Genomic DNA, 12,059 nt, shown 5'->3' on the forward strand with positions numbered 1-12,059 from the left:
CAGATACCACATGCTGGGAGCAGTTATCATCTTGTAAGCAAGAGCTGGTTTCCGTGTATCGGTGCAGCTGATGAGTCAATCTCATCCCCAGTGTCGCTACTTTCCACGGATGTGGTTACCGTGGTTACCGGGTAGCTAACTAACCAGGAAGATGACGCTCACATCTTAATCCCTCCAACTAAACCCAGATTGGTCGTCTGTTTCTTCAACCAGGAGACCCTTTAAAAAGAGGCGTGGGTGGAGACTTGCGGGTGTGGGACCGTGTTCTGCGCTGAGGGAATATTCAGAGCCTCAGTAGCTCTAAGGGTGAAGTGCAGGTGGTGTCAGGCGACGTGTGGCGTGAGAGCTCTTACCGTGAGGACACTGGGTCAGCGGAACCTGCTTGATGCGCGTCCCGTTCCGACAGGCAAACACCTCCATCTGACACTGGTTCTGGTAAAGCTGGCCGTCGGACCCACACACCGGTTCCCCGTCGTAACCGCAGTCCCTGTGGCAGGTGCAACGTTCAAACTGCTCCTCCTCCAGACAGCCAAACACATTGTTGCACTGGTTCGCCTGCACAAAACCTGCAGGGGGGGGTAAAAAAAGCGTATTTAATAGAGAGCGGGTGGAGTTAGTCTCAGTGAATCACTAAAAGCAAAGGAGGGAGTCTCACCTGTCCACTGATTGGTTGAACTTTCCACCTCATTGCAAGTGGGTCCGTCACACAGCTCCCGTGCCAGCGGACTGCTCTCACTAACGTTGTAAAAGCGGGTGGCCTCAAAGGCTGCATGGAAAGCACAGACCCAAACCAGCACGGTCACACACATACACACACACACACACACCAACTTTCCACCAGAGAGAAGCCCTTCATTTCACGGTGTGATTCTCAACAACAGTAACCTCCCATGACTGACCATTGTTCGAATAATGGGAAAAAATGGCAAAATTGATCTTGTGCATCAAATTTTCATCAGATACACACCTGGTTCATAGTAGTCATAGACCTTGACTGGAACAGGTGCTGTCTTGCCCACAATGAACTCCCTAACAGCTTGAAAGGCCACGCATGTCATACACTGGCTGGGGATCTGAGAATGGGGTGAGAAACAGTCACAAAACTTACAAAAACACACACATACACACACATTTGACATGTGTAGAGAAACACAATGTGAATACACAAAAGAAAAGAAAATGTGCCTTTGAAATGACGTCCGAGAGACACAACGTGGAGGAATTCGGAGGAAACTCACCTCGTCAAAGTAGAACAACACTTTTCTTCCATTGAGCTCATATCTCTTCAGACCCACTCGCTTGTCCATCAGCAGCTGTTGAGTAAAAGACAAAAATAATGCTGTTCAGACATTTCATATGTCCTCTGTGAAGTTTCTGCTAGCATTACTCTTTAATCAACCACCTAAAGCTTAACATGTTACATGGGGAAATCAGGCTTTAAAGATTATAAGATCAGTTTCACAAAAAGGAGCCGTTAATGCACACAAATTGAAAACGTCGGAGTGAACGCTTCAGGCTGAAGCTGAAAAGACTTCAGGCTGAGGCCCATCGAGAGCACAAAAGGACCATTCATGGACAAAGAGCACACGGCTCACAGTTAAGCCGGCTGGATATTTGATTCAAACAACAGTGGATCGGCCAGTAATCACGGACGTTGGACGACAGTCATCAGCACCACAACGGACTGGACAGCTCCGCCTCAGGCTAACCGGGCTTTGTTATTCGCTCAGAGAAAACACGGATATACTAAAGTCGTGATGCTACTTGCATTTTAATGTGCTCTGCGGGCCACAGCTGGAATCGAAGCCATATGTACTCGCCCGTAACATGACAACGGGGGGGGGGGGGGGGGGGTACAGGCTGCCATTTCCACATGGTAGATCTTAATCAACCTGATCAGGTTTTCATACTCCAGACAGCTCCTGGTGTATTTTGTTGATGGATGCACAGTTGGGTCCGACATGCGTGGCCATATCTAGTCAACATGTGCGGATGAAAGAGTAATAGTGGAGCTGTTTACTGAAAATTTGAGTGTGTGCATAGTCACCCCCCCCACCCCCCCCCCCCCCCCCACAAAGCAATTTCTCATTCTGTCAAAGGTGGGAGCCTTTGGACAGCAGGGGTTTATGAGGTGCTCAGCCTGAGCTGGCGCCAGTCAGAGAGAGAGACACACACACACTCTCTCTCTCTCTCTCTCTCTCTCACACTCACACACTACTCAACCGGCCTCTCTGTTTACCAAAGTATTGTTTGTCTATCTTGCAACTGATGCCAATGAATTCCCTCCGCTCAAATGTTATACCCACAGTGTGTTCTCTATCGCTAAACAAAGCCCATTATATCGGGTGATGGACGCCGATGGCTTTGGTAGCTCCCGCTCGCTCAATCGACATCATTCATGACTGCAGCTTCCATGAAAGCAACTAGACATGACTGTAAGGAGCCGAGCTTGCCACCATAAATTGAGGAATGTCCGTGGCAGTCGGGCAGGCGGCAGTAAAGCTCCAAGGGAGGCCAGCGGGGGTGTAAACCGAGCTTGTTAGCCACTACAACCTGGGTCAGCCTCAACTCACACACTCACAGGAGCATACGTACGTGTGTACGTACGTGTGTACGTACGTGTGCGGCGTTTAACATCTCCCCAGGTAGCCAGAGAAGTCGCTCTTTTAGAGGTGGAGGCCTGCAGAATGAGGCCCAAATAAATGTCCCGTAATGAAGGACGGGCCTCTGGTGGGGGGCTGTGGAGCTGACCTGGAGGATCTCTTTCCTCAAAATCACCCATCAATCCTCCTTTAATCCAGTTATTATTATTATTGTTGGTATTATTACAACAAATGTGCTCTCTTTGCAGCCTGTACAAAGTCTGTACCTCACAGGGGCCCAAAGAGGTGTGTGTTTGACCGGGAGAGGCCTGATGACCTTTGACCCTGAGACACTGTGGCTCTATGGGGTCTGAGTCTTCCAGTAAGTCCCCTATCACACCCTAAGAGAACCCTCACCTTAATGATGCCTATGACACATGGAGACACAAAACACCAAGAGGGGCCCCGTCTCATTTTACACCACCTTTACAACAATGGAGACCAGATATCCACCCAACACCAACCACTGAAGCACAGATAAAATATCCATATATAAAGTATCTGACCATGTGCGAATGTGAATGGCCACGTGAGCCGGGGGAGTCTGATGAATTCATTGACTTTTTCATGCTTTTTCTTTTAAATGGCCTCCAGATGTTCACGCATCTGTCTCTCTTTCCACCTGCCTGTTGGTCTGGGCACACACCTGACTTCTTCCAATGCTTGTCTAGCGGCCCGTGAGCCACTTAAATCTTGTATCCATTAATGTGATTACATACCCTCTCGAGGCTTTCAACATCTGCTCGGAAACCGGAAATCATGGGAACATCTATGACGGCCATGTTGGACGATCCTGAATGGAGCCACCTGCACCGAGGGTTCGGGGTCAGGAGGAAACGCCATTAGAAGCAGATCTTTGCGACGCCGGTTATTTCATTTGTGCGTTGTTGTTTTTTTTTTGGGGGGGGGGTGGGGGGGGGGAACACACTACCTGGCACAAACTTCTAAGGAGATGTGGAAGTCCATTTTGTCCTGGTGGGCGGCCGGGTCGTCGTCGTCGATGGGAGCCCGCCTCTTCCGGTTGAGCTCGGAGCGGTTGTCGGCGCGGCTGCGGGGGCGCGCGGCGGGATGGCGTGAAGACGCGGAGGGGGGCTGCAGGTGACGCTCCTGGAAAGGCTCTTTCAGGTCAACCTTGAGCTGGAAGGCTGGCTTGGACACCGGGTCGGGCAGGTTGTAAGACACGTCGATCTACGGACACACCGAGAGCAAGCGGGAGGGTTTTAAAGAGGGATTTCCATGAAAGTGAGACTTTACAATCATGGTAATATTTCCCTTTGTGATTAGGACATGAGGTCTGGATCTAGTACACGCAAATTATTGACCATATCGGTGGGGGCTTTACTTTCTCACGTGAAAGCAGAGGGCTTTTAACGTCCCGAGAGACATATTGGGCATCAGATCCGCCGATGGTTTGTTATACTATATGTCGTCAAAGCCGTTTTTTTCCATTTGTGTGCCCTAAAAAAAAAAAAAGAATTCTAGAAAATCTAGAAAAAAAGTAGCACTTAAAAGCATACCACAAATCGTATTAACTTGACACAAGGCATGCTTTCAGTAGACTAGTATCTCAGCCAAAGGACAACTCACTGCTTCGACGCTCTTCTTAAATTCACTGAAGATTTTTATTCCCAGAACTTTACGCATTCTAAATAAATGATCTTTTGCAAAGCTACTAAAAATTCATCCTGAGGCAAATGTACTCATGACATACAGTGTGTCCACACGCACACTCTTTGATTGCCCCGCTCTTGTATTTCATTAGAGCCCAGGTGCTGCCGGCCCTCAGGGGCTGTCAGAGGGCGGTGTTGACGCACTAAGCGGTGCGGATGGAGGGAAAGTAGAGAGGGAGAGCTGTGAAGGAAGAAATTGTGTGTGTGGGGGGTGTGTGTGTGTTTGTGTGTCAGAAACCTGCCGGGGACAACGAGTTAGAAGACGTTTCGGGCCTTGCACAGCAGAGCACAACATCCGGCTGCTTTAGCTGGTTCTGCCTCAGTCAAATCAAGTCATAGCTCACATGCAGGGTTCCAAAAACGGGATTGTAAACACCTTTCGATCAACTGTACTTATTCCACTCATGCCTTGTTTGGACCGAAAGCGTAAATATTTAAACACAGGTGATAAGAAGGGAGAACAGAACATCATGCAACACAGTTATGGGGTGTATGAAAGAGGTTTTTTTTTTGTTGTTTATGACAAGGTAAGAACCACTCAGCATCCTGTCCAGAGGACCACGGTAATCCAAAGGAATGATCAACACATTCCAAAACTGGCTAAACTCCACATTACTCCGATTTAAGGGAGGACATTTAGGCATTATGGGACCAATGTAACGGCAGACTCTTGCTGTGAGCGGATGGGAGTAAGCGGAGGATTGGGACATTGTTTGAATCGTCTTTTAAATGTCTGCCATTATATGGGCATGTTTTGTGCCCCACGATACCTGCATGAGACAGCAGCCCTCTCCTTTGGCGCTGACAAAAAGCCCTGTGGGGATACTGGGGATCTGAAAGAAAAAAGAAAAAGAGAAACAAAGAGAGTCAGAGGGGGCAGGGAGAGGTGAATGAGTCATTTATCACGGGAATGAAGGCTGTAGGCCACTAGTGGTTCCCTGGCTACTAACCAGCAGGCCTTAATTGCCCCCAATTAAGCCGACACCACTAATCACAGCGGAGGAACATGCCCGGCAGAGGGAACGCACTGCACTCTCACCTGAACCGCTCGGCCCGGAGCGGTTAGACACACGCACGCATTCAAGCGCACACACGCGCACGCACGCACCGACCTGACGGGACGCCACGGTGGCCACTGTTAAATTTGTAATGCTTGGGCACACGGGCCAATTAAAACACAGTTATAAAATCAACGGAGCAACCAGGTGCTTCCGGAAAAAAACCCGGTGGAGTTAAGCCTGGTTTGGTTTGGTTTGGCAATGTAAAAACGACCTGGCCACTAAACAGCCCGGACACGAGAGAAAAGGGAGTGTGGCTCCGGTGCGTAGTTGCTCGTCAATCAATACAGTAAAGAGGGAAAAGTGTTTCACACTGCATTTCAGCACCAGGGTTTTTCTGGGAAAGCCTCTGAAGGGCTGGCAACCATTAGTGGATACCGGTAAGCTGCAGTACAGGCAAACCGTGCCTCATCTGCACGAGAAAGACGGGGAAGGAGCTTGCCTTGGCACTCTGAAGGAGTTTCTGGTTGTCCCTGTTGAGTTCAAAGGCCTCCTGGAAGTCAAGATTGGTGGAGGCCAGGGAGATTGTGAGGTTGACCCCTCCGACGTAGGACAGGATGGCGTACTCTGACAGGGCCTGCAGAGCTACGCATGTGTCCTGCACAGGGGTTGAGTAAAAAACAGAAATGGCAACAGTTGACTTTCAGTTGGGCAACTTTGCAAAAAAAAAAAGAAGAGAAAAACTGTTTAATTTCTAATAGATCTAAGAATGACGCCGTTACAAGTGACTGAACCAAAAGACAAAAGAAGCCAGACAGTACGGTCTACCTGTGTGGAAGAGAAGCCCCCCAGGGCATTCCTCTGCTGGGAGAGCCATTTGACGACAGGCAGGGCAGACGCCACATCCCCCAGGAGGGTGTAGGTCAAAAGGCCGTACGCTGTCATCTCCACCTCTGCTGACACCACTGGCCACGGACGAGAATTGGGCGCTTAGTTGTATTCTGCGTGTTATTGGGGGGATTCATCGGGTCTGTGTGGTACGTGGGCAGTAATGAGCATACCTGACTGAGAGAGGCCATCGCTGAAGCCCATGAAGGTGTCCTCGTGAGTCATGGTGCTGCCGGTCAGACTCCAGTGAGTGAGTCCATCTACAGGGACAAACAAAGTGAAGTCCTCTATCACCTGATTCCTTGTTTCAATATTCTGGTTATGCAGGCACGGCTCTGGGGCTTCATGGTAAGTGAGAAATGAGGGGCAGGAGGCGCTAACTGTAAACCTCTAATGGTAACCGTGGCAAACGGTAATGTATATGCATAAATATAGTACTGAAGGAAATGTCCAGTTTCTCGCGGTGAGGAACCACCTTGCGTGATGGCCATGTGGTTGAGGCGGCGCAGGGCCAGCGGGGCGTAGGGGCTGCGCAGCAGAGCCATGGCGTACGCCGACAGGGCCGTGGTGTACGGGTCATCGGCCGAGTAGGTGTTGCTCTCCAGGAAATCCCTGGCTTTGGCCACTGCCACCTTCTCTTCCTGGACCAGACAGGACAAAGGCGAACACAGAGGAGCAGTAGTCACTTTAACTGTGTCATTTTCGAAAGACTGTTTTTGGCACATTTGCAAGCAGCTGTACAGATGTTGGAGCGTGGTGTTGATGGGAACTGTCCTGCAAACACGTCAAATAACAAAAAGTACATTCAATAACAATGAACTCCGTTAAATATTCCCAATGTGCGCGCACACACACACACACACACACACACACACCGGCACGTACAAATGCACGCATGTGGACCCACACAGATCTCTCTCCGTTCAGCTGTTTAGAGGCTGCACTGCACAAACTCACCACCGCCTCCTCGACTCAGATGCAGTTATTGAATAATCATTCATTTTGGCCATTAAAAAGTTGAGTTGACTTTCATCTCATGCAGATGGGACCTTCCCTCTCATCCCAGAGATGATAGGCCTCCAGAGCCACTCACTTTTGTTTTTGCAGCAGCAGCAGTCATCTTTTAATTACGTGGAATTGGAGAGGGGTTGAAGGTTTCGCTTTGATGTGAAGGATACCTTTTCTGTTTTTATCGGTTGTAAAAAGAGAATCTCAGACTCTATCCCTTTGGGATGGATAGAAGAGGAGGAGAGACAGATGGATGGAGGGGAGCCAGCAGGAGGAAATGCTTAATAAAGAACAAACTATGTGGACACATGGAGAGCAAAGATGAAAGCCATCGGAGGTTGTTAGAAGACTCGATACACGCTGAGGAGGATTCCAGCAGAATTATCTTTTTACTCTTCTTCTGCCATGTATTTTAGTGATTAGTGCCATTGGTGAGAGAGGAAAGAAAAAGCAAGCCAAAAGTACAAAAAGGAGATACATGGAAGGCAACCGAGGCGTCTCACACGGAGCTTTATTGTCTCAATCAGTGTTTTGATGTGGTCCAAAACCTGATTGGTTATTAAAGTAGCAGCACATTGATCTTCACAGACATCAGGAATGCAGAGATGTGTACAAAGGCTCGTTAACGCACCATTAAACCCTGCTTAGCGCAAATCCTTCCTACCTCTGTGGCCACGCCGGTCTCCAAGAGAGCTGCTACCACGTACGCCGTCAGGGAGATCTTCCCATGGATCCCTCCCTGTGGACAAAAGCACACACATCAGCACTGCGTGGTTCACTCCGTTAAATCGTGCAAGTTCAAGCCTTACCTGCAGGTCTTTGTTGAGGATGCGTCCCATGGCGGGGAAGGAGCCATCGCCCCGCTGGTGTTTGATGAGCCAGGACTTGGCGGCGCGAAGCTCCTCGGGGTCGATGAAGATGAAACCCCGGGACTGAGCAAAGGACTTCAGCACAAACGCCGTCAACCTGGAGGAAGACGAGGTGGTCGGTGGAGAGGCGAGACCGTGGAAGGCAGGCGAGAGCGAGTAGATATACCTTTGAAACAAGTGCTGACAACCCCCCCCCCCCCCCCCCCCCACAAAAAAAAAAACGTGAGGAGTTTCCCTACCAGTCACACTCCTTCCATCTGTCAGCAGGGGAGAAGGGGGGGGGTGGGGCTGATAGATGTGGGCTGGGGTGTTTTTGTGAAAGACAGACGGGGAAATGAGTAATATGTACGGACGGAGCGCTGGAGTTTCCCCAAAAGCCTTTCCGCGACTCACACAAACACGGGTCCCTGGGACCGAGGCTGTGGACCTGGCCGAGTGCAACTGGAAGTTTATGAGTGGTGGTTTTAGTTGGCCACGGTGGAGAAAAGGACCCCCGGGGGGGGAACCGCGGGGAGAGGCCAAGGTCGGGGCCTGGGGAGAGGGGGGGAGGGACACGGCTGAGCTAATGAACACACACTCGTCCATAAACAACAGACCTCCCTGTATCGGCCCGAAAGCTGAAAGTCCTTCGGGCCAACAACTCGTTGACAGCGAGACATTCCATTACAGCGCCGCCACTGGCTTAGGGGATGAGGCAAAAACATGGACGCACTAGAGGTAAATGAGGAAATAAGTAAACTTATTCTTCTAGTGGTGCTCACAAGTGAGAGGAGAAGCCAAGGTCGAGCACCAGCGGCGATGAGAAGGTAAGAAAGCAAAACACTAAATCTCCCCCCCACCCCCGCCTGGGACCAGGATGTTATTCCTCCCCGGAGGCAAAAATAGGGCTGTAGGCGCAATTTAAGTAATATTTTGTGCTTGGCTGTAAATGTATGGTCCCAGGGAAAAGGTAGTGCAGAGTGTAAATATGACTTTGGTTTCTAGGAAGCAACAGACGCGCTCACTCCATCCCCCGGGTCCCCCCCCCCGTTCTCTAACCCTAACCCTCATCCGGCTTCCTACTTCAAAGGGCAGATCTGAAGGTAAATAGAAGACAATACACGGGTATGCGCCGTGTTAAAGCCTAGGTTGATAAGCTTAATGAGGAATGTTATGAGTTGGACTGTGGGAACTTCTGCTGTTCAGCTGTTGGTTGCCTTCAACTGTGCTGCCGGTGCGCTGTTTTGGACGATTGCACAGAACTGGGGGATTAAATCAAGGCAACAGTGAACTGTTAGTAACAGATTATAGGTGGATTGTTCTAGATTTTCTATTAATTATTACTTTTGCAGCCTACGTATATTAATATCTGGTTATACGTGGCTTTATTTTTCAAGCTATGGCTGGAAATAGGTTTTGGGTTAACACAGCAGAGTGTATCAGTACTTTCAATCTCTGGTATTCAGCCCCTTCTAAGGCGGTCGGATCAGTCTTTGGGCAGACACAAAATGCCATGCCAGCCTCGACATGTACAGCCAACTAGTGTGAATGTCAGAGAAAATGAGGAAAACAAACTGCCCCAGTCTGAGAAATAATTACAGAAGGAGGGAAAAGTTTGTTTAGCTGGGATTTCAGCTTTCTCTGTTATCCGAACACATTGACACCAAAGCGTCCTTTGCTAGAAGAGTATTTCTGAATAGGGTTTGAGAGATGATTGGGTAAGAAACATTATGAAATCCAAAGGGGGGGGACTTGAAACTATGGTTGTGTTTAGTCAAATGAGCTTCAGCTGAGGGTCGGCGGTTTGTGGAACTAATGCAGTCGATGAAAAGTCTTCACAAATTTCGGCGATAAAAACAAACCCTCAGCGGGACCACGGCGCTTGCGTCTGCATTTCTACATTTACAAGACATGCAGGTAGTTCTCGTCAGGCTCAGCATGAAAAAAGGGGAGCCCGGGGGGGGGGGGGGGGGGGGGGGTTTAAGACGTACCCCGTCGTCCCGACCTCTTCTGAACCACACAGAGCCAGTGAACTTTCTGTGCAGCGCTAACAGCCCTGGCACCGCAGAAGGCCGGCGCTGCCCACTAAACCAACAACCGCCAGCCATTTCATTATGTTCAATCTTTTCATTACATCCTGTCCATTTCCTCCCGAGAAACATTTTTACAACCCGGAATGCGTAAACACCGCATTACGGGCGCTTTTTTAGCACGCAGTTAACGCGACGCACTTCCCTTGAACCCTGGAAGCAAAAACAAAAAGCCGGTTCTTGTTTTGGATGCAAACGCGTTGACGATGGATTCATAAAGTGTCCGACCGAAGGTCGACCCGGGGGTTCAGCATCTGAGTCCTGCCCGCCAACAACCCGCACTTGTAACCCCCGCCCCCCCCCCGTCCTCACATCCTCTCGCAGTCATCACCGGATGAGTTCGAGGTTTCCGTGGCAGCTCAATGTTACCAATTACAACCAGTTAGTGAGGCACTGAGAGGCATGCGCCGCGGCTGCTGGCGAGGCCACGAGAGGAATGAAGAAACAGGAGGGAGACGTTTGTTGAAGTGGCTCCAGACAAAGTCTCCAGCAGCTTGTCTGTGGAACCGAAGCGATTTAAACTGCAAACAACATCTCGACAGCTTTGCCTTCCTCCGGGATCCAATGCTGCCTTTTGTTTATGATTCTCTGTCATTTAAGTAAAGCTGCCGTTACACATCGTTAGCTCTATTGAACATCAAAACACCCACTTTGGCTTATGAATGTAGCAGAGGTATGCACATTGTGCGTGTGTGATAAACATCATGAGACGTCTCTGCCTGCCAGCCTGACACCAGGGAGTGTAAAGCCCCTGAAATAAACACTCTGAAGAAAAAACTAACCAGGGATTTCAACACATCAACAGGAATAGATTTATTTGAGCACTTTGATTTCTGATAAAAGCTTCATTGCTTTGGCCAGTGACCCAAGACCCGGTTTTAGCTGAGGAATGCGGCTGCAGCCAGTAGGAGTTGTGCAAACCTTAACAGCTACAACGCCTTACCACATACTGCCGGAGGAATCCCTCTCTCCAAAGGCACTGTAGGATCCGTCCTGACGTTTGTAGGTCAGCTGTCTCTGGTAGCCTGGGGGAAGAATAAAGAGTAGGGAGGGGGGGGGGGGTGATTTACACGCGTCGTCTCTATACATCACTGCTTTGTTTAAAGAATCCGTTTCCACGGCAGCTCCTCGCCAAGCATTTCATAGGACGCTCACACACTGCATGTGATGTACACTAACTGCAAGAGGAGGGAGGGAGGGGGGAGGGGGGGGGGGGGTGAACCGTAAATGATTGTCCTTGGAAAGCGTCAGGGTGTTACGTTTTTCTTTCAATGTGCGACCTTTGAAGTTTGAAGCAACGAGGTGAGACCGAACTATTTTATTTTCGGAAGTATTTTATGCAGTGAACAAAACAACATTGTGACTCGTTTGGAAGTCATAGTAGGTTGGCTCGTCTTTTTTTTTTTATCCAGCCAACCACTGAATCCTTGCTTTCAATCAGGCGCTACCGACAGACATTTTGATTTGTGTGGGATCCCGAGGCTCTGGACACATTTTAAGAATTCCTCACAACTCATTTGCTGTGGATCCATCTGCAGCGTGGCCCGTTCCTGATACAGAGCGCTCCAAAAGGTCGAAGAGGGTTAAGTGGAGAACACATATAAGGTGGAGAAATGAGTTGCTCGTGGTAACCCGAGTTAAAACACTAAGCTCCAAAGACAACAACTATCATCCAAGGTGAAGCCCACTCCACAACTGGGTTTAACCAATTAGATCAAATTCCTACTGCTCAGCATGAAGCCACTTCGACCGAAGGCGAGCCAGGAGGGATTTGAATTGTTGAGATTGAGGGTGCACCATAAGAGCTTGATTGATGCTTTTGGTTACCTAACAGCTGCTCGCGAATTCGAGGTAGGTCAGCGGGATTGTGGGAAAGCGGCGGGTAGGGATGACATTGGTTATCTCACCCGTCTTG

General features: G+C 49.5%; 1 protein-coding gene across 2 annotated transcripts in view; it reads right to left on the reverse strand.

Annotated features, from left to right (window-relative positions):
- cpamd8 (C3 and PZP like alpha-2-macroglobulin domain containing 8) overlaps nucleotides 1-12,059 on the reverse strand; it is a 32,020-nt gene that overhangs the window by 4,151 nt on the left and 15,810 nt on the right. For both annotated transcript variants that reach the window (XM_037470204.2, XM_062563558.1), the window contains exons 28-41: nucleotides 11,088-11,169; nucleotides 8,016-8,172; nucleotides 7,871-7,945; nucleotides 6,674-6,839; nucleotides 6,372-6,458; nucleotides 6,139-6,275; nucleotides 5,813-5,968; nucleotides 5,083-5,145; nucleotides 3,574-3,830; nucleotides 3,362-3,449; nucleotides 1,239-1,313; nucleotides 968-1,073; nucleotides 656-766; nucleotides 354-566 (exon numbers count right to left, since the gene is read on the reverse strand). In XM_037470204.2, the coding sequence (XP_037326101.2) occupies nucleotides 354-566; nucleotides 656-766; nucleotides 968-1,073; nucleotides 1,239-1,313; nucleotides 3,362-3,449; nucleotides 3,574-3,830; nucleotides 5,083-5,145; nucleotides 5,813-5,968; nucleotides 6,139-6,275; nucleotides 6,372-6,458; nucleotides 6,674-6,839; nucleotides 7,871-7,945; nucleotides 8,016-8,172; nucleotides 11,088-11,169 (1,773 nt within the window). The remainder of the gene's footprint in view (nucleotides 1-353; nucleotides 567-655; nucleotides 767-967; nucleotides 1,074-1,238; nucleotides 1,314-3,361; nucleotides 3,450-3,573; nucleotides 3,831-5,082; nucleotides 5,146-5,812; nucleotides 5,969-6,138; nucleotides 6,276-6,371; nucleotides 6,459-6,673; nucleotides 6,840-7,870; nucleotides 7,946-8,015; nucleotides 8,173-11,087; nucleotides 11,170-12,059) is intronic.

This window comes from Pungitius pungitius, chromosome 7 (genome assembly GCF_949316345.1).
Source record: "Pungitius pungitius chromosome 7, fPunPun2.1, whole genome shotgun sequence".
NCBI classification, from domain to species: Eukaryota; Metazoa; Chordata; class Actinopteri; order Perciformes; family Gasterosteidae; genus Pungitius; species Pungitius pungitius.